Source organism: Coloeus monedula (assembly GCF_965178545.1).
Source record: "Coloeus monedula genome assembly, chromosome: Z".
NCBI lineage: Eukaryota > Metazoa > Chordata > Aves > Passeriformes > Corvidae > Coloeus > Coloeus monedula.
Window position 1 is genome coordinate 610,971 of NC_138822.1, and position 22,043 is coordinate 633,013.

The 22,043-nt window shown below is 43.8% G+C and overlaps 1 protein-coding gene across 2 annotated transcripts in view; it reads left to right on the plus strand.

Moving 5' to 3' along the window:
- The first annotated feature begins 41 nt into the window (after positions 1–41).
- MSH3 (mutS homolog 3) overlaps positions 42–22,043 on the plus strand; it is an 89,485-nt gene continuing 67,483 nt past the window's right edge. Inside the window, exons 1-8 of one of the 2 annotated variants that reach the window (XM_082301435.1) lie at positions 42–144; positions 2,359–2,482; positions 3,459–3,682; positions 6,024–6,236; positions 7,587–7,703; positions 8,454–8,571; positions 9,088–9,233; positions 10,250–10,416. In XM_082301435.1, the coding sequence (XP_082157561.1) occupies positions 49–144; positions 2,359–2,482; positions 3,459–3,682; positions 6,024–6,236; positions 7,587–7,703; positions 8,454–8,571; positions 9,088–9,233; positions 10,250–10,416 (1,205 nt within the window). In that variant the 5' untranslated portion in view covers positions 42–48. The remainder of the gene's footprint in view (positions 145–2,358; positions 2,483–3,458; positions 3,683–6,023; positions 6,237–7,586; positions 7,704–8,453; positions 8,572–9,087; positions 9,234–10,249; positions 10,417–22,043) is intronic. The other variant, XM_082301436.1, reaches the window with a different exon arrangement.

Below are 22,043 nucleotides of genomic sequence, written 5' to 3' on the forward strand. Positions count from 1 at the left end.
CGAGCGGGCGCATCCGGCGGGGGCGGCGCGGCGGCGCGGGGCCCGGTCATGCCGCGGGGCCGGCGGGGCGGCGCGGGCGCGCAGCAGCCGGTGCTGAGCAGGTTCTTCGGAGCGGCGGCGAGCGGCGGCGAGCCCCGCAACACGGTGCGAGCGGGGCGGGGCGGGGCGGGCACGGCCCGCCATCCCGGTATCCCTGTCCGGGACACGGGCACGGCGGGACACGGCCTCAGCGCCGCCGCAGCCCGGGCTGCGGGGTCCCGGCTGTAGCATCTCTGTGACGCAGGGCACTGGTACCGAGCACTCGGGGAGCAGCCTGGCAGGAAAGGCACTGAGCTGCTGGTCAGGGTCCAGTGGAGGCCAGAGAGGTGATCTGGAGTCTGGAGCAGCTCTGTGATGAGCAGAGACTGCGGGAGCTGGGCCTGGCCAGGCCGGAGAAGGGAAGGCTGAGAGGGGATCCCATCAATCCATACAAACACCTCCGAGGCTGCCAGAGGATGGTGCCAGGCTCTGTTCCGTGCTGCCAGGGACAGGGTGGGGAGCAGTGGCCATAAAATAAACCACACCAAGCTCCAGCCCAGCAGGAGGAAGAGCTTGTGTCCATGGAGGGGCAGAGGCCTGGAACAGCTGCCCAGGGAGGGCCTGGAGTGTCCCTCTCTGGAGACATCCCCAGGCCAGCTGGACACGTTCCTGTGCCACTGCTCCAGGGGACCCTGCCTGGGGCTGGGCAGGGGCTTGGGCTGGGTGAGCTCCAGAGGTGCCTTCCAACCCCAGGTGTGCTGGGATTCTGTGATACAGGATGGTCCTGTTTTGGAGGAGCTGGAGCTTGGTACGGGTTTGGTGAGCTGAGTGAGGCCAGGGCATTGGTCTGTGTCATTGGGGCATCACTCCAGTGTTCGACCCCTGGGACACGTTGTGCCTCCTAGTTTTGCAAAATGTGGAATATATTGAGGTTATCATAAGTCAGGATGTTCTTAGAGGTTTGATCTTTGTGTACTTTGAAGCCTGATCAGCACGAGGTGAGACCTGATCAGTGGGACAGGCAGCAACTCCATCCCTTAGTCAAGGATGGCCTGGAATTAGCAAGTTTTGAGGATGTAAATCAGGATGGTGGTGTATGTCCATGTATGCATTGCAAACTTGTCAAAATACGCAGGGTCCGCATCTCCTGCAGCTGAACCCTGTTCATGACAGTACCAAACCTCACGCCTGCAGCTCAGAAAGACCCGGCCCAGGCGCAGGCGCTGCCCCTGAGCAGGTGCAGAGGGTGGCTGGGGTCACAGAACCTGTATGGCAGCTCCTAATCAATGCTAATGGGGGGGCAGTGCTTGAGAAGTTACCGGCTCTGGATTATTTCTGTGGTAAATAACGTCAGGGAGAGGGCGGTGGGGAGAGCTGGAGCTGTGGAACACACCGAGCACCCAGGGCTGGCCAGCGCCGATGGAAGGCCCAGTGTCTCTCTCCTGCGTGGCACCGTTGGCTTGTGGCACACTGAGGAATGAATCCCATTTCTTGGGCAGCTCTGGCATACAGTGAGCTGAGCTCCTGGCCCAGGGGCTGGAGCTCAGGTGACTCCAGGTCCGAGTGCTGTTAGGTGCAATGATCCAGATCCTCCCAGTGTCACCGCTGGGAGAAAGTGGCTGTGTCTCTGCAGTTGGATTTCGTTCTGAGTTTATATTTTCCAGTCTCCCTGTAGTTAGTGTTTCTAGACTCTTCTGGCCCTGGAAGCGCATTTGCTTTTTCTACCTGTAACTCAAGTCAGCTATCTTGGTTACCTTTGGTCCAAATATATTTTGAAAGGTGTGATTATGGTTTTCTGTCCTTGTAGAAAAAACTTTATCATTAGTGTTAATCTGGTGGTATTTAACAGTGGACTTGAAAACTGGTACTCTTGTGGGCTGTGCTTATGTGGAGGTTTTGGGCTTAGTTGGTGAGGCTGGTGTTCCTGTTTAGTTCTAAGGAAATTGAAATTCCCTGGTTAAACCATCAGAGGTTACCATATGAAATGTGGCTGCAAGCTGCTGAAAGAACCCGTTGTGTGCTTTTGTGCAAGGTGTTGATGTTTTGTTGGAGTTATAAGTTACTTCTTCATATTTAGTCAAGCTTCTTGCAATAGATCAATGGTGATACAGCAAAATTGATGAATTTTCTGTTTACACAGTGTTCCAAGTGTATATTTCAAAAGACATCGAAGGAGCAGGATGCTCCAAGCCCCTCCAACCTGGCTTTGAACAATTCCAGGGATGGGAGGTTGGATTATTTTGCATTTACTCTTCATGAAGTTGCTGGTTGCATTATTCTCTTTCAGAGGACAGCAAACATAAAAGGTAACTGAACTTACTAGTTTAATTTACGTTTCAGGCTTCTGAATTTGGTGCAAAAAGGAGCACATCTACCAAAAGCAATGAACCCTGTGAAAAGAAGATCAAGGCACGACAGATTACTCTGGAAGAGATCTGTAACCCACTCCAGGCTCAGGTTAAAAGTGAGTGGACTGTAAGCAAACCTTCAAGCATTGACAGGCAGTAAATAAAGTTTTTCATAAATTTTGGAAAGTGTTTTTGCAGCGACTTCAAGATGCATCTCTTGGGCGTAAGAGACGTCTTTGAAGAGCCATGATGAGCACCTTTCTGTGGCTCAGAAGCTGGGCCTTTGAGCCTTGCTCCACAGTTACTCTGCAAATCCCCTTCATCTGACTCAGCTTTACCAGGTTCTTAAGTTAGTAAAGTCCAGAGGTCCAGGCAGAAATGCATTTTCCTTCCTGTGTTGGTTTTAGAGTCTTAGGCCTGTTCTGAGGCATGGCTGACACTGACAGCTCCGTGGAGCCTGGTCTGTGGCTGGTGTGCCTGCAGGCTGCCTCAGTGAATAGTTCCAATGCAAGGCTCTTGCTGTGGAGCAGCAGCTGCTCCATTGCCTCGGAAATGCGGGAATTCCGTCTGGCCTTGAACAGAGAATTTAGTAAGTTAATGCTGGTATGAAAACCAGTCACTGAATGTAAAGTTCATTACATTTCAGTAAAAGAATTAGCCTCTTAAGTTTCAAAGTGGGAACAGTATTAAATTTGTTGGTGTGATGCTTTGAAGTATCTGTAGGACACCTTCAAGAAGCAATACTGTCTGCTTAAAAAATGTACTGAAAGAAAATGTGCTTGATTCCCAGTGTTGTTGGCTAACTTGTAGCTGTGCAGCTGTCAGTCCAAAAAATAATGATGCATCTCTTCCCATGTAGAAAGAAGCACACAAATGAGGAGTATTGGTTTTCCAGGGAAGTTAACCAAGCTGTTTACATGCATGATTCTGTCAGGCTGGCAGAAATACTGCAGTGGGAGAGGACAGGGAACGTGGGGAAGGGAGACAGGGAGCAAAACGGTTGTGTTCTGTCCTTACTGATGTTCTTCTAGTAGACATTCTTTTTTAGAAAATAAATTGCTTATATGTTTTTGTTGTGTATTTTCACCAAAGAAGAATCTCAGAAGTGTGAAAAGTCCCGTATCTGTTGGCAAACTCTGGACAGGCTGAGAGAGTTCTGCAGTGATTCAAACCAGCAGTGCACCAGAGTCCGGGAGGATGGCTTTCAGGAGAAAGAATCTCTGAGTTTGGAAAAGTGTCCCAGTATTACGGGGAGAAACTCAGAGTTGAAAAATCCTCTCCCCTCTTGGGACACTGGCCCAAAGGTCGCACAGAAGGTACGCAGAGCTTTGGTCCTGTGGTGTGTGTAGATTGCTTGCTATGGGTTAAAACAGCAAGCTTGGCACAAGCTTCCTTTTGTGTTCTGTGCTCCGACATGAAATGGTGCAGCAGAACCCTACAGACCTGTGTTTGTGTATGAATGTTTGCTCTTTGCGTGGTGAGTGGGATGGCTGTTCTGGCTCTTCAGTGATACCGTTGAACAGTGGCATCATGAGAGAGCAGAAGCCCTGGCGGTGTAACATGTGGCTGTGGGGGAAGCTGTAATACCCCAATAACACATGTTCAGAGTGGCACTTGGCTCAGCTTGGCTTTAGTTCTGCCGGTTTTGATGTGGGCTCTCAAATTTCTAACAGGCTTTCTTTGCAAAAATATTGTTTAGGATTATCACTGAGACGTGGCTTAAAACAGTTGCTGGTAAATCTAACTAGTAAAGCTATCACTGCTTTTTCATCTGCAGAAGATGGCGGTAGCTCACATGAATTATCATCATGATATGTATGGTGCAAGTCAAGAGACTTGAGTAGACTAACAGTGTTTTGATTCCCCTTTAATTATGGGGCTAGTTAACAGTAGTTAATTGGTGGTTTTGGGGGTCAGCCTGCTCAGTTTGATGTATTCAGGTCCTAGAATGCAGCCCGTGGCTTACTGTGGCAACTGCTCTTTAATGGAGCTGTACATCTGGCTTTTTGGGGGAAGGAGCTTGTATGAAAAGCTGTGCAGCTAGTTTTAACTTGTCCTGCCTGAAGGCTGTGACCTTCCACTGGGGGTGTTTGCTTTGTGTGAGTGTGGGATCCAAATGCTGCAGTGAGCAGCTTGTGGCAAGAGAATTCTGTTGTGGTAAGAGATTGAGGTTATGAAGGTGTGATGAGCTGGAGAACACAGAACACTGATTCCAGGGCTGGCCCCTGCCCTCCTTGGGCACCTTTTAAGTGTTTGTGTCTTTCTTTTTTCTTAGTGACCTTCCTGCAACTGCTGATTTAACAACCACCTCAACAAGTCCGCTTTTGTGTCTGTTTTTACTCCTTTTGCCTTCTTTCATGGCCTTATTCCAGATGCTTTGTCACGACAATCTCCTGTAAAAATGAGACAAGGTCATCTTGTTTGGCTGTCACAGACCTTGGATTGAAGACTGCCAAGTCCTTGGGCTGGGGATTTCGCAGCTGAGACATCTGAGCTCCTGAGGCCACCCAAGCTCTGGGTGTAGTGCAGCTTTATTTGTGCTGGGCTGTGTTCTCTTGCTTGATGGTGTGCAGTTGTGGGGATTTTGCAGTTACAGCTAAGTGTTGTTTTTCCCCACTTGGTCTCTGACTGCACTCTTTGTACATTCCTATGACACAAAGTATATGATTTAAGCAATCTCTGTGTTTTTTCTGAAGTGCCGTTGCTACTGAGCAGTCTGTTCACTTTGTTTCTTGTAATCTGAATGGGTCACTTTGTAGAAATGGAAGTTTAATGGATTTATTTGCAAATACAGAATTTATAGCACAACCTGATCAGTTAAGTTTTGAATAGTCATATGCTTTAAAAATTTCTGGAGGGTGTTGTCTTCATATTTTTTTTTTTTTCTGTTTGAACCAGTATTATCCGTGCTGGATGTTGTGATATAAGTGAGGAGTAACTTAGCTGTAAGTGAAATACTTTTCAGCATTTTTCTCTGCACTTTTGAACCCATCACTCTGCTGACAATACAGAACAACACAGAGTCGTGGAGCTGAAGTTGCTTGGCAAGAATAGGCTACAAAATGTCATTGTAAATTATAAACTGCATTGAGAGTGGGCTCAAAGCCTTTCACATTTAAGGTTTTAGAAACTGTAGTATAGATTTTCCATGTTTAAGTTATTCCGGGAGGTTTACTGAACTTACAGAGGCAGTGCAGACTGGAGAAGGAGTACAGTTTTGGTGGCTGAGACAGGGAACTGAGACTCACATTGGTTTATTTCTTGATTTACTGTGGATGTTTTGGAACATCATAAATCCCTCCATGCTGGAGTTTCTCACCTGTGAACTGGGGCAGTAATTCATCCTTATTTCAATATATGGCCAGTTTAGACTGGCCAGTCTTTGCAGCCTGCAGTGTCTTAGTGTGTGCTTGGAGAGCTTATGATACATTAGGGTTCTGATTTCACCTAACTAACTTTGACTTTCATGGCTTTTTAATTCCGTTTAATTCCAAATATACTGTATTCTGTATATCCTGCTTCAGTAGTTGTGCTGCAGCTTTGGGGGCTCTTCAATGCCAGAGCAATCTTTAGCTCTGTGGTCAGTGTAAGCCAAGGGAGGGGGCAATTGATTTCTTTGATGATTCCTAATTATAGTTTTCCATCTTTTATTTACAGGAGGAGTTACTATGTAATCTTAGTCAGTTTTCTGCATCCCTTAAGTCCTATGAAAACTCTCAAAATTCTTCAGATACAAGTCTTAATAAAAGAACCAAAAGCATTTACACTCCACTAGAACTCCAATTCATAGAAATGAAGAAAAAGTATAAAGATGCTGTTTTGTGTGTGGAATGTGGATACAAATACCGGTTCTTTGGGGAAGATGCAGAGGTAATTTTTTCCAAGGTTATGGAAAGCTACTTGCATTATGCTGGTGTCCTCCTAGGTCTCTGGCCACTTCCAGAAGGGATGCTTCTCTGGGGGCATAAGTTTTGTGGGGTATTTTGTTTTGTTACTTGAAATTGGGATGAGAAATCTCTGCATGCTAAGATAGGAGACTATCCATTATGCACACATTTTTTTGCCAGTTATTATTTTGTAATCACATGGTAGTGCTTGCTGTCTTGTATGTTGAGATTTTAAGGTGAGTTCCTAGAATAATTTTTTGTCAGAGTTAAAGTTGAAAAACTTTCAGAGATGAATTATGTATCATGGCTCAGAACTCTACTATTATATATATATATAATGTATAACTCTAATGTATGACATTAGGAATTTTTCAGATTGAAAAACAGTGGAGCAAGTGGTGTTGAAAAAGGTGAATATATCAGGTCTACCCTGGGTGCAGAGAGCATCCTGAATGCATGTCCAGATGTGGCACCTGTGCCTGGCAGATCTGTAGGAGCTGGAAAGGACTATATAACAAACATAATTTTAAAGTGATGGTTCATAAATGTTTCATAATTCTTTTTCTTATGATCTGTCCCAAAGTCATTGCTACCAACCTTTGTTTGGTGCTATTTCCACACTTCAGACCAGTGAGAAACGTTGCTTGGTTACTGGGAATTAATTTTTCCCATCATATTTGTGCCGTGTAATTTGTCTGCTCATTTGCTGGTGTACTTACAGTCCAGGAATAGAAATAGGCTGTTCAGATAGACTGGTCAGTGTTTGCCTGCAGGTCCTGCCTAACACCACATTCTCTGGTCAGTGATCACCTGCCTTTTTGCTAAGGAGCAAAAAGACAAGTAGAAACCACATGATAATGTCACATTTTAGTACCTGTTGTTACTCTTTTTTATTAAGTGTTTGGTTCCCACTGCTGTTCAATATTGATTTTTCAGTGTTTTGGTTGATTAGCCAGGTTAATCCCATCCTTATGACCACAAGCTAAATACTTCCATTCCGGCTGTGTTTTTAGTGGCGAGAAAACCATTTGACCTTTTTGTTGAGCTGTGTTTCAGACCCTGTGTGTGCAGTGTGGGTGGTTTACCTCACAGTGGTAAAGATCAAGGTGCGACCTTAAAACCTGACACCTGCAGCCTGTGATAGTGAATCCCCTGTTTATGGCAGTGCCGGCACAGGAAGCTGCAGGGGCCCCTCCAGGCTTTCTCCTGGAATGTTTTCCCTTTGTCACTGAGCTTTTAATTGTAGTTGTGCATCATTGTTGTCATAGAGATAAGATCCTTATCTTCTTAGATTACTTTGTGACCCTTTGGCTGACTCTGTTGCACCTCGCAGATCGCGGCTAAAGAACTGAACATTTACTGTCACCTGGATCACAACTTCATGACTGCCAGCATTCCCAGCCACCGGCTCTTCGTCCACGTGCGGCGCCTCGTAGCCAAGGGACACAAGGTTACCCCGACTTCTGTCACACTGAGTACAGAATAGCTCGGAAAGAGCTTGCATTGCTTGTACCGGGGCCTGGTTTCAGCTGAGAAGTGGGCAGCAAGTTATCGCTGGTTCCTGCTATAGAAATGGCCAACTTCCCTTTGTTTCAGTTTCTCTCTGCTGGGGGTGTTGTGAACCTCTAGCAGTTTCAGAGAAGTATCTTCATTTTTTTAGAAACAGTTCCAGAACAATTAGTTTTCTCAGTGTTTCTGTATCAAGCTTTTGCATTTAAAAAGGAGACGTGTACATATAGTCTCTCTGTTTTGTTATTCCTCACATCCTTGTTTTTCTTAGCCCAGCCCATTTTTTTTTCTCTGTTCCTTCATGTTCTGGATCCCTCTAATTCTGTGGCTTTCTGGTGATAACCTCTTTTTCTGCTTCCTTTTCTAAGAAAAGGACTTGTTGATCCTAAATTGGGTGCAGGAACCATTCTCTAACGAGCAGTGACCTCCAGCTAAATTGTTTCAAAATAGGATAAGAAGCAGGTATGGAAGTTGAGAGGGCATTTAGGAGTAGGAAAAGGGTCAGGAAAAGCAATGCCTTATAATCTCATTAGTAGGATTGATGTGAGAGCCCTTTCTGTAGATTATGTATTCCAGCTTGAATTATGCATTTGTTGTTTGCACATCTTAAAAGATTACCAGATATATAGAATAATAAAAAAAATAATTTATTACCAGAGAGCTAACTTTTTTCTTTTTTGTCTGCTTGTAGGTTGGAGTAATAAAGCAAATGGAAACTGCAGCACTGAAAGCTGCTGGAGAAAATAAAAGCTCTCTCTTCAGCCGTAAGCTGACTGCCCTCTACACTAAGTCTACACTTATTGGAGAAGATATCCTTTTCAAATAAACTTGGTTTCAGAGTAACCTTTGGGAGGCCTTGATTCTAGTATTATCTCCAGGATGCAACATGAGCAGCTAGGGGTTGACATAAGAGTGGCAGCAGGAAATGAAGTTCCTTTAATTGTATTTGTTGTGGTAAAACATCTTGCTGGCTTTACAAACAGTTGAATCTTCTCAGGGCTGTAGGTTTGTTGTGTTTACTGTAGTTGCTTTCTGAAGTCACAGAGTGGACTTACAAATCTGCAATGTCCTGCAGGTCTTGCCTAGAAAATGGAAAAATGGGATAGAAACATCTTTTAACCAGTGAATTTAATGTCTTTTCTTTCATTTTTTGTTTTCCTCTATCCTGTCTTATCTACCACGTTTTTTAAATGTAATTTCTCAAACTAATATAATAGATACCAGGAGCTAAAAAGACTGTTAGATTAATGTCTGAGAGTACAAGACTTAGATCTAGAAAGATAATCCACCCAAATCTCTGTACTATTTTTTTTAACGTTTGTTACATGTGAACCCTTTGTTGAAGCTGGATGATTCTGTAGATGTTGAAGGGGTAACAGCAGATGTCCCAGATAACTACCTCCTCTGTGTCTGTGAAAATGGAGACAACCTGAAAGACAGGAAGAAAGGTGACATTGTTACAGGCATTATGGTAAGTTAGTTTCTCAGGGAGTCAGTATTTTAGGGTTTCCGTGGGGTTGTTTTGTTGTGCATTTTGGTTTTTTTTGGGGAGGTGGATGGCTACCTTGTTAAATTCATGACTGTTCTGTCTTTCAGATTTTATTTTGCAGGGGAGTAGGAATTGTTTGTTTTTTTTTTTTTTTTTGAAAAAGCACTTTAGGTAAGATACCTGTGTGTGAACTGTGATGGCTTTCTATTTGAAAACAGCAAAAAAGGTATGGAGTTGATAGTTGAACATTTATGAAACTGGTTTTGCTCCTGTTTCACTTGAAAACATATTGGTATTTTACCCAAATACATGAGGGAATTCATTAGTTCAGATGCTTTACAAACTTCAGTGTTTAAACACTTTCATCGTCAATATTTTAAAGGTTGTGAGCACTTTTTTCCTGTACAGAATACCATTATTTAGAGGAAGAGCCTTAGGATTTTTTTACCCTTTACACTTCAGATTTGTATTGTCTTTTATGGTGAGGATTAAACCCAGTCCCGATTAACCAGCAAAACACAATGATAACTGATGCCCAGTCAGCTGGTAATGAATTAATTAAAAAGTATGTTGATTGTGCCCCTGTTTGAATGTCACACTGCAGCTGTGAGAGAACAACAAGAGCAAGTGTTCGAATTCCAGTTTGAATTACAGGTGCATTTCATAGACTTCAGTTAATAGATTTTCTGGTATTAAAAATTGAACAGTGCTGGACTGGTAAAAACAAGAGCACATTTACATTTGTGAGGTATTGTTGCCACTTACCAAAACAAAGTTGTGTTAGTGTTTTGGAGTTATTGTTCTATCATGGGTTTGAAAAAAAGCACAATCAAGTTTTTTGATCTGCCACTTTCACTGTGTGTGTGGGTGCTGTATAATTTTGTGCTGTACACCGTAGATTTTCTTTCTGGTTTAACAGTTTGAGCCACTGAAGCAGCCCCTGAAAATGTAATATCCAGTGGATACAGTATATATGTGTATATGTTTTTGTTTGGCAGGCTATCCAGCCAACTACAGGAGAGGTAATTTTTGACAGTTTTCGGGACTGTGCTTCTCGCTCGGAGCTGGAGAGTCGGGTTCTGCGTTTGCAGCCAGTTGAAATAATTCTTCCATCCAGGCTGTCAGATCAATCTGAAAAGCTCATCCACAGTATAACCTCCATGAGGTAAGTTCTGTGGGGGTTTGGTTGTTTGGGGTTCTCTTCCCTGCAGCCGTTGTTGGAGCTGGGATCCGGAAGCAGGTATGAATGTATAGTTCTGTCATGGCCTTTTTCAGAGTGGTTTGCTGCTGGGTTGAGGAGTTCCCACATCCCACCAAATTCTAGGCACTTGCTCCCAGGGTGTATTTAGACTGAAGTCCATGGCTTCTCTCTCTGTCCTTTGAAAGATTTGTGCACTTAAACACTGTCAGTGTCACAGTCCTGCCACCACACTCCTAATCACAGGATCTGTTGGAATAACTTCCAAGCTCATGCACTTACCTTTCAGATCTGAAAGAGGTGTTATGTAGCTTCTTTTTCCTGTTTGTCATAGTTTTGAGGTCTCTAAAAGACATGAAACTACATTTTCTATTAATGCAGATAGGCGAAGAAAGCCTTTGCAACTGGTATTTCATCCTGTTTGTCCTATTGCACCATTTTGGTCTTGGGTACAGACTTGGAAGTTTTGTGACTGATCATCTCTTTGCTTTGAGGTCTCTGTGCTTTTCAAGAGGAAATTTGTTACCTGTTTTCTGTATCAGTTTTGCTGTGTAATAAAACCGGAATAGGACGTAATTTTTAGGGTGATGGATGAAGGATGAAGCAGTCTTCTGAAGAGGGGATGAAATCTTGCAGGTGCAATTTTTTGGGAGAAAGTTTCGGTTTTTCACTTTTTTCTTTTTAACAGTGCAGTTCTGGGCTATGGAGAGCTAGTTTAGAGCTTGACATTTCAATTTTTAACGAAATGGTCATTCTGATGCGAATGTGGGAGAGTGGCTGTGATTTATTTTTTTCCTTTTTCTTTGTGTTTTTTTGGTTGTGAACAGTTGAGAACGTTAATGAGTGACTTCTTGTTTTTATGAAGGCAAAAAATGCTACCCATTAGTTGAGTTTGTGAATAGGGTTTAGTTTGTAGTTTTTTCACATTTCTGGTAATTTGCTAGGCAGCTTTCCAGCCTAAATGCCCTTAATTACATAAGAGAGACAGAAATAGAACACATTATTGCAATACACCTCAGTAGCCTTATTTTAAAAACAATTTTTCATGGATTTTTTTCTCGTACCAGAGACTAAACCACTAGAGGGCCCTGAAGTATTTCATAGTAATTTAAGTGATTTCAATATGCTGCTTTCTTGTGCTTTTTAATTAGGCTTCGTTTTTGTACAATTTCTTTTGTACAGCAGAAATTTCATTTTCAAGCATATTGACATGTCTGTAGTATCCAGGTTTGGTTATTGGCCCAGTACCTGGTGATTTCATCCTTTACCAGCTCTTTTCTAAAACCTCTTGTTGAGAATCTTCCATGAACTGGGAAAAGTTTAATTTCCGTAATTTTTTTGAAGACCTTTCTAACTAAAACCATGGGAACTAGCTCTTGTGGTTCAAGAAGGCTCTTCATCTCTTTGTGTGTTAGGGATGCAGCAGAAAAACACTGAAATGATAAAAACAGGGTAAAGATGGGAGAGAAAAATAGTCCTAGGAGACTAGAGCTTGGAGAGGAGAGTAGAGAAGAGAAAAGACTTTCTACTCCTTTTGTGTGGTGTAGGAATTGCACCAGGGGTGTTTTGGTGTTGGATGTTTCATATTAGGACTTGGCACTGAGTGACCAAGGTGATGTGGCCAGCACAAAGACTGTGCTTATGGCTGCTACAAGAGTAAAATAAAATGTTGAGCCGAGGTAAATCACTGCAGCTTTATGAGAGCAGCCCTAAGGTGGTTCAGTACCCTGTTACACTGACAAGAGTTGAAAGTGTCTGCTTCCCTTCAGTTTCTGTGAGGTTTTTTTTATTCTTTACTATTATAGGGTGGTTTTAATGACTGGAAAATACTATTCTAGGACACTGAGCTGGAGGCCAGTGAAGAGCCTTCCCTCAAAAGCAAAGCTTATATTAAAAGTAGGTTACAAAAATTGGTTCAGGACAAGCTGTTCTGGTGGGTACTGTCCTGTTCCCAAACTGTTAGTAACATCTGTTGGCAAGTGCTGACCTGCCTGGAGCAAAATTTTTTCATGTTTTTAGTTTCCTTCTTTCTAGAAAAATTAAAAAAAAAAAAGAAGAAGTAGTCTTGCCTTCAGAAAATACATACATTTTTTCAGAAGAACACAGTGTTTTGTACTCCCAAGTTCTTTCTAGTCAAGGGACAGCACCCACCCTTCTTAAGATGTTGGCTGGTTTAAAACCTGGCTTCTGACATTGTGTTTGAGGCTCCTTTGGGATGTTTTTGCTCTTCTCATGTGCCCCTTTCTTGTTTCATTGAAAAATTAGGAGCATCTTAGGAGTGCTCCGTTGTTCCTCTTTTTTCCATCTGCCCTTTTTTTGCCATGTTTCATTCTGTAGCATTCTTGGACACCATGTGAAAACACACTGATCACAAGTAACTTTTAACCCAAAGCATTTCACCTGGGTCTGCACTGTTTTCTTTAGGCTGCAGGTAGTCTGCAGCTTGTTGCCCTGGGATAAGATTCTGAACATGGAATTCAGGTTTCTGCTTTCTCCTGAGTACTGCAGTAGTCTTTGGCTTGGAGTTTGTTCCCTGGAATTGCCTTCTCTTTCAAACCCATAGAGAATTAAACCCATCCTCCCTCTCTAGGCATGATGGAGTCCCTCAAGTAGCCGAACCTCCATCATTATGTTCAACTCAAGCCTTTTTAATTTGTGTTTCAGGACCTCTGCAAATAAAATTGCAAGCTCTTTCTGCTAAGTGCAGTGCTGATAGCCCTCTGGTTTAGCAGTGGCCTCTGGTTTTAGGTGTATCACTTGAGGTCTCCACAATGTGTTCCTCTCTAGTTTCTGTCTCTTAGAGTGAGCTACAGTGGATTTATTACATTTGGTCAACGGTGCTGTTCAGTGCTAATTGCTCTCATGGATGCAGTTATGGATTTATGTCATCAGTCAAGTAGAAACTCGGCTGCAATGAACTCAGACTTGTAAATGTGTACAAAGTGCTTTTAATTTTGTAGGTCTTTATATGTGACTGGTTGCTCAGATTAGGGGATGCATTCATGTAGTTAATGTTGAGGAGTTTTTTTCCATGAAGGGCATGTGCATTTATTTACATAGCTCAGCTCCTGAGGTTTGTAGGTGAGCGAGGACGGGAAGGGTTGTAGTGGCAAAAACAAGACCCCAAAGGGTTACAGTGAGAGTAAACAGCATTGCACATTAAATTTTAGAGCAGAGGAGTGAAGAGTATCTAAAGGGCTGGTGATCACAGAAACCAGTGGTTTCATGGTTTGTATAGCTTGTAATATTCCCGTGGATTTTTAAGTGGAAGGCAAGCTGTGACAAACATCTTGAGAATGTTTTGTCAATGGAAGCTACGAGCAGTTAAATTTGCAGCAGGGAAGAAAAAAGCAACTGAAGTACAAAACCAGCACATGAACTGTTTTCTGTAAGCACAAACCCAGAGGCATCAGATGTTTACTGACCAAAGAGGTGTTTTGCACTGCTGAGAACCCAGCTCATGGTCTCTGCAGCCAGCTGCTTGAACTGGTCACACCAGAGCTCTCTCCTTTTGAATGAACAGGGGAAAAAACTCCATGACAGTATTACCACTTCATGCAATAACCTGAAAGAGTTGTTGGATGGGGTTTTTTTTTCAGTTTAATCCTGTCTCAGTTATGAAACATTGCTGTTCTCAGTACTGGCATTCATACTGCCTTCTGTGGCATTGCAGGTAAGGGATGTGGGGCTTAAATCTTGTTTGACAGATTGCTTATGTGTGAAGTGTATTTGTTTGCCATGCCTGCCTGCCTGCCTGCCCTTCACAGTCTGGGGCATCCTCTGGGTGGAATTACTGTCCCCCCTTGCACACAGAGTTGTTGCTGCAGGGGCACAAAGAGGCAATTGCAGAGCTGTGTGTCCAAATGCAGTGCAGAGCACTGTTCTTACCCTGATGGTAAACCAGATAAAAAGTGTTAGCATTGCTTTTTACAGCAACACTGGCCTTTGTGGGCCTTGCTTTGCCTGGCCCTTGTGTTTCTGTAGATTACCCCAGGCTGAAGCTCTGATGAGCTGCCCCAGACTCACACCTGGTTCGAAGGTGCATTATTTCTCATGTGACTGCAAACAGCACAGAAAACGTGCTGTGCTCAGCTGCTGTATTTGTGGCATTCTTGCACTGATTAGTAATATTCACGGTTTTGGATTGTTTTTCCCCTCCACCATTTGAGATAGAAATTATTAAATGAAGAACAATTAAATCTTGAGCTTGATGCTTGTCCAGTTTCTTGGTGTCAAGAAGTTAACTTCTTACGTAGGAGAAAGCCCCCTACCTTATAAACAGAAGCAGAAAAAGTAAAACTTTAAAGCCTTTGTTTTCATGTTTTGGCAAGTATTTGATTTATTATTACAGGACAGATCAGAAACTGCAGGAGGTGACATGTAAGTTTGGGTACTTTTTTTTGTCCTCTCTGGTTGTGATGTTGCTTGTTCTTTTCTCTCAGTATATATTCATGGGCTGTGATTTTTCACAGTTTCAAATGGAGAACGACTCTTAAGCTCTTGAAACTGGCATGCAAGTTTAAATATTTTTAACAGTGTATGAATGTTGGCATATTTGTTAAAGTTCTAGTATTTTGTTTTAAGAAGGACTTCTTTTTCATAATTTATTCGTCTTTGTAGCTGACTAAGGCCATAACTCTTTCCCTGTGAAGCAGTGGCATTGAGGATGCCTTGGATGTGTTAACTTCTCAGACATTACTTCTTCCCCCATCTCCTGCCCTCGTGGTTAGTGTCAGGAGTTAGACATTCAGCAGTTTAATCTAAGCAGTGGTGCAAATGAGACCATGTGGGAGAGAGGAAGACTGAGGCTGTGTTTGTGTTTGACATGCAGGTAGTACTGATATGGAGTGAGGAGAGTCATGCTCTTGCAGTCGTGGTTCCCAGCCCCTCCTGAGCTGAGGAAGAGGAAAAGGCCATGACTTTAGTTACTTTTCATAAACCCAGAATATATTAGTTTTCTTAATTTTGAAGAGAATGTAACTGAAGTGGGTTTTTATGTGCCATCAGTCTTCTGAACTGCAGAAGGGAACAAGACTTATCTTCTGGGCTGTCTTTAGCAGTTTAATTTTGTGCTTGACTGACAATGTTTGTCTCTTTGAACAGAAGTTCTTTTCTATGTATGGCAGAAGTAAGAGGCTTTTGGTAAATTAGGCTTGTGGGGAGTGTGCTTTAGGCATGGACTCCTCCTCTGGGAATTTGGAATAGTACAAATGATTGTTAGATGTTCAAGATTCATGTGAATATTTTATGGGTTCTTAATAGAGAATTTGAAATCACTGCTGCAGTAATTAACGGTGTTACTGAGAAGCACTGTATTTTTTGACGGAAAAAAATTGTGTGTATGATACTTGCTTTCAGTATATGTGAAAGACTTTCTGCAGGGGGAGGTGGATGTACTTCAAACCATTTTCTAGCACATATATTTGAGTCTGTCCCTGTTTTATGTTGTGCCTGTCTGGCTGGCTTCTGTCAGGTGGAAGATGACTGTTTGCCCCTCCATCCCTCCTGCCTGTTGTTTTACAACTCTGCTTCTGCTTTCTGGAGTCTTTGCCACCTCTTCCTGTCTCTGCCCTTCTGTTTATGTGTCTTGGGTGTCTTTGTCCCCATTTCCAGGAAGATTGCAGGCATTCCTCATAGCTTGGCACTGTCCTGCCCCTGCAGCCCCCTCTGCAGAGTTGTGGCTGAGGTGGAGAGAGAAGCAGCAGGTATGAGTCTGACGAGGGCACAAGTCACTCCCCTCCAACCTGCGTCATCTTTGACATGCCCTGGGTAGTGCAGGGGTCTGAAAAGGAAGGATAACTTTCCTGGACAGCTGCCTGGACAACCACATGCCATGTCACTGCATGTCTTCTATTGCTTTGTGGCTGTGCATTTTCCTTTTTACCAAACAGGTCTTGTCAGGGCTTGAGGAAGAACCAGGAGAGCACTGTGAAGAGCAAGGTGGTGTTCATATAATCATAGAAGAGTTTGGGTTGAAAGGGACTTTTATAGGTCGTCTAGACTAACCCCCCTTCTTCAGGTAGACCAGGTGGGTCAGAGCCCTGTCCAGCCTGACCTTGAATGTCTCCAGGGATGAGGCATGCACCTCCTCCTGGGCAGCCTCATGGTTTTACCCTCATGGCAGAATACTCCTTCCTGATATCCAGTCTAAACCTACCCTCTTTTAGTTTAAAAGCATCACCTCTTGCCCTGTCTCAGCAGACCCTGCTAAAAAGTCTGTCCCCATCTTCCTCATGGGTCCCCTTCAGGCCCTGCAAGGCCCCAGTGAGGTGACCCCAGAGCTTCTCCTCTGCAGGCTGAACAAGCCCAGCTCTGGCAGCCTTTCCTCCCAGCAGAGCTGCTCCATCCCTCTGCTCATCCTGGTGCCTGCCCTGGCCTGGCTGCAGCAGCTCCAGCTCCTTCCTGAGCTGGGCCCAGGGCTGGGGCAGCTCTGCAGGTGGGGGCTCAGCTGAGGGGGCAGAGGGGCAGAATCCCCCCTGCCCTGCTGCCCACGCTGGGGCCCAGCCCAGCTCAGGGGGTTTGGGATCCCAGCTCAGGGGGTTTGGGCTCCCAGCTCAGGGGGTTTGGGGTCCCAGCCCAGCTCAGGGGGTTTGGGGTCCCAGCTCAGGGGGTTTGGGGTCCCAGCTCAGGGGGTTTGGGGTCCCAGCTCAGCTCAGGGGGTTTGGGATCCCAGCACATGGATATTTGGGATCCCAGCACAGGGGGTTTGGGGTTCCAGCTCAGGGGGTTTGGGGTTCCAGCACAGGGGGTTTGGGGTCCCAGCACAGAGGGTTTGGGGTCCCAGCTCTCCCCCACAGCACCCCCAGGGCTTCTCCCAGGGCTCCTCCATCTGCCCATCCCCAGCCTGGATCCAGCCCGGGGCTGCCGTGACCCAGGGGCAGCCCCAGCCCCTTCCCTGGTTAACCCTCATGAGACCTCCATGGGTCATTCTGGGGATGTCCTTCCTGTCCCTCAGGGGTGTCACTGCACCCTCAGGCTCGTGTCACCTGCAGACTGCTGGGGGTGCCCTGGGTGCCTCTGTCGGTGTCAGTGATGCAGATTTTACATCACACTGGTGCCAGCAAACACCCCTGAGGGACAGCACTGGTCACTGAATGTCCACTGGGACTCAGCCTTTGACCACTGCCCTCTGGATGTGCCCAACCAACTGATTCTTGATTCCTGAACAGTCCATCCATCAAATCCATTCCCAGGGCAGTGCTGTATTTGCTATACAAAAACCAGAACTAAACCAAATTAAAAAAAAAGGAAAAAGGATTCATTTGGGAGAAAGTGAGCTAGGAAGAGGGGAAAAAAAGCCTTTCATTTAAGGGAAACAGCTGTGTAACTTTGTCAAAAATCCTTACTTAGAGTATTAATTAGTTTGTTAAGACGTTTTAATTGTCTGAAAAGGTAGCACATGCATTTGCATCCTGAAGCAGAGAAGTTAGGTCTTATCATGATGCATTCTGTGCATATTGCCAATACAGTGCACTTGTTATTCCTCACAGCTTTGAGAAGAAAACCCAGCTTGGTTTGTCTCTAATTAACACTAGAATTGGTGCTTTGAGTTAATTTAGGTGAAAATAGACCTGTGTGACAGAGCAGTCTGGGTGTTACAAATTACACGTGGCCCAACTTTTGGACCCAGCCAGAGTCAGACCACAGACCTGACCTGGCACCAGAGTCTGAATGCTAAAGCCCTTGGGTTGCCTAAGTAAAGAAATGCTTTCATATCTATCATCATCAAATGCACTCATAATTAACTTCAATTAAGTTGCATTTTGGAATGTGTGTTGTGGAATCTGCTGTTCAGTGCTCAAAATCATGATGTAATTTTGTGAGCCATGGTAGAGGGGGAACTACCCACTCTATCGATTAATCATCCTGTGGTATATAATTAGTATGCTGTCAAACGTTATTAATTGAAAGTAACACATTTGATTTTTAATGTACTGAGGAAAGGAGTTGCAGAATGGAGTTTCAGCAGCAGCTTTGCTACTGGTGGGTTAAGGAGTTGTCTCTGTGTTCCCACAGCCCTTTTTTTGTATGATCATTGCAAAAGTTTTTGTGGCATCATAGAGGACTGCAACTGGCAAAACAGAAAATAGAAACCCACAAACACCAAGAAACCTCCTTCTTCTAATATAATCCTTTTTGTTTGTTTTTTGATGAAAGAGCACTTGTCCTGAGCGTGGCTGAGTTGAGAGTGGTACCTTTGCAGTTGGCTGCTGGGGGAGGACTCAGCAGGGAACTGAAGGCCCTCTGCTGCAGCCCGTACACAGGAAGGATTTCAGGAATATTAAGGAACTGATGTGTATTAATAGGGATGTCTTTTCAGATACCTCTGGCTCGTCACTGACCATGAGCAGAATCTGGACCAGTACCCTTCATTTTAAGCTGGGTGAGGGAAATTCTTGTGGTTTTGTTGGGAACATTCTTTATAGACGGATTATGCTAACAACTTTATGTATTTTAAAACGCAGGTAATGAACAAAAAAAAGGCTGTGTGTCTTGTGAGCAAAAATCCGTTATCTGACAAAAAAACTTAGTTTCATTTAGTAGCTTTATCCCTCTACTCCCTCTAATATTGTAACCATTTAATTGGTTGGTAGTAATAGAAGATTTATTACTCAGTTTCCTTAGGTGTTGAGTAACAAAATCTAGTAAGTTTGAGTAAGTATCTGTTGTCTGTAGAATTAAGATACTACCTTTTTCTTCAGTTTTTGACTTATTTAAAAAACCCCAGGCAGAACAAACACAAAACTCTGCCACCTGTTTTCAGCTCACTTCTGCAGAGATTATGTGCAGCCTTCTGATACTTAAAATTCTATTTTGAGCTCAACCATTGCCAGCCCCCAAAGTGTAAATGTGAGATAAATTGAATTTCAATTTAGAATTATTTTTCTTTTTTTTTCTATAAAAGCATGCCATTTGGCCCATGCTGCCTTCACCTTCTTCCTTCAAATGTTTTTTTTTCATTTGTAAAATAATTTAAGAAGGTTTTTGCAGTTGGCTCCTTAATGCTAAATCACTGGAAAGAAAGAATACATAGTCCACAGCATCTGTTGAGTTACATGCTGAATTAACCCATGGGAAGAAGAACTGCCTTGCTTTTTTGCTTGTATTAGCTTTTCACAGAACAGAAAATCAAGGTAAGTAGCCGTTTCTGGTGAAAACATCCCACTCTTGAATTCCAGGAATGTGGCCTAAGAAGAAAATATTTTAATATGGAGGGTATGATTGTTAACACTCTGTTTGTATTTAATCTGTCAGAGATGAGACTGTGTTTGAACATCTTTGTACATCTCACAGGAAAGCCTGAAATGGTTTGTTGAAAAATTAACAAGTTCAATTCATCCCATTTAATGGACTCTTAAATCTGTATCAGCTTACCAGAGGAGACATTAATTACGAGTGTAATTGACCGGCCAGATGTATCCCATTTTCTGTCCATCAGCCTCTATTAAAACCATTACAAAACATCAAAAGCTCTTTATCTGAGGGAGATGAGCACTTCCCCATGCCAAATTCTGCTTAAGCAGTGAGATTTAGGTGGTGTTTTCTGAGTTCAGGCGTGTTGGGTGAGCAGATACTCCTGCACAGGGAGAGTGTTTTGTGCATTGGTTTTACAGGGTTTGTTCCCAAGTTGGAAATGGTTCCCCCCCGGTGGCAGGAGGGCTCCTGGACCCGTCCCATGTTTCATTCCCTGCTGTGAGGTGTTGGGGAGCTGCAGAGCCCCACGGCCATGGGGAATCTCTGTGCTCCTGGGGGCGGAACCACCCCCGTTTTGTGTCAAAACCACACTTGTCATCGTGCAAGGCAAATCATGACCAAACCCAGCAGATTCTTCCTTGTTTCAGAAACCAGAGCTTGGCCGTCCTGGTGATTGGCACAGAGCTCTCAGGGTTTGAAACCTTATTCCAACATCTGTCTACGATTTGCAGGGCTTTTTTTTTAATTAGATGTATGACAGCCACATTTCTGTTTGAGGTAGAGTTATTAAAAATAGCATGCCATTAATGCACATTACCGACACCCTGAAGCCTCTCCTGGATTTTGAGTGGAGAATGAAAGCAGTATTAATTGCCAAGTTAATACCTGTAACAATAAAGGTTCCTGCTCTTTTCTTTCTTCTTCTGCTTTCATTCAGATTACTTCCTAAGGAGTTTCTTGCTCACTTCATACTTGGATTTATTGTTATATTCAGCTCCCTCCTCACATCTTACAAGTTTTGTTCCAAGTACTGCCATGGTTTGACAGCTTTGAAGGAGAATAACTCCAGTAACAGCGAGGAAGAAAGGAGTGGGGTTAGAGCAGAACTTTGCCTATTGTGTTTACATTTGAAGGTAGCTTCTCCCTGGGTGTCTTTATGAGGTTGGAATTGGGAGTCTTTATTTTAATCATAGCTGGAGAGCTTGGATGGAGACATTTCTGGAAGAAAATCAGGGGTAATACAATTTTCCAGCCTCATTCGGCTGTGAGGTCATTAGGGACAATGCAGTGGAGCATCACGCAGCTGGATCTTTCTTGGAAATGTGTAAGAAGGCTTTGCAAGGTACAGGCCATGTACAAAGGCAAATTTTGATTGGTTTTTGAAATGTCTTCAGAACAGTGGGTTTGATTTTTAGGATGGAGCTGTTTAATACTTGGGGTTTTTTATGGTCTCTGATGACATCTGTAATTACAGATGCTGACGTCTGGAAGATCCTGCTGTGGCTTTAAAATTTTTATTTCTGTAGTGTAGAAGGTACTTGCATGTGCTAGTGTCCCAAATGTTGAGTCTCCAAATCGAGGGGGGAAAAAGGGAAAAGTGAAATAGTTGCATAATCTGTCATATCCTTTCAGTTGGAGTTGGTTCAAGTGGTTCTGTCAGTGGCATGAGAGGAGGATGAAATGTGAACAGCAAGTTACACATGCCAAAAACTAAGAAAAAAGAGACTTTGTGCCACAGTCTTAGCTGAAAAATGTGGTTGGATATTTGTCTTAAATAGTACGTCCTGCCCTTCCTGCTGCAGATGAAGCTTGCCCATAGATAAGGGAAGAACATATCTCGTAGGTGGGTGAAGTTCTCTACAAGAACATGGTAAGGGAACTCCTGCATGGAAAATCCCTTAGTTTTCCAAAGAGCATCCACTGCTCAGAGCACAGCCCTTGAGTTCCTGAGATGAGGAGGAAGCAGATCCCCTTCTGGCATGGTCCAGCTGTGGGAGCAGCTACCCCAGCGTCAGGCCCATTTCAGAGCTCATCAGTGGGCTGCTGTTAGCAGTACATTGGATGTGTGTGCTCAGCTCTTTCCTGTGGCACAGGGGAATCTGCTGGAGCAGTGGCTGTGCAGCCAGTCCACCTGTTCTTGTTCTTACTTGTGCAGTTGATCTACAGCTGGTTTTTGTCACACCTAATGACTTACACAGTTCCCTCAGAACAATTTTTTTTTGCAAAACCTTGGGAAAATTTTGCCTGGACGAGCTTTCTGGAACTCAGGTGTTACACAGTTTTGTCTGCTTTGGGGAATGCCCAAGGAAGGGAAACCCCCAGCTTCACCGTGCCACCTATTTATGTGTTTAGCTGGTCTTGTGGGAAAGAATGCAGCTCATGGCTGCTCAGTTTTGTCC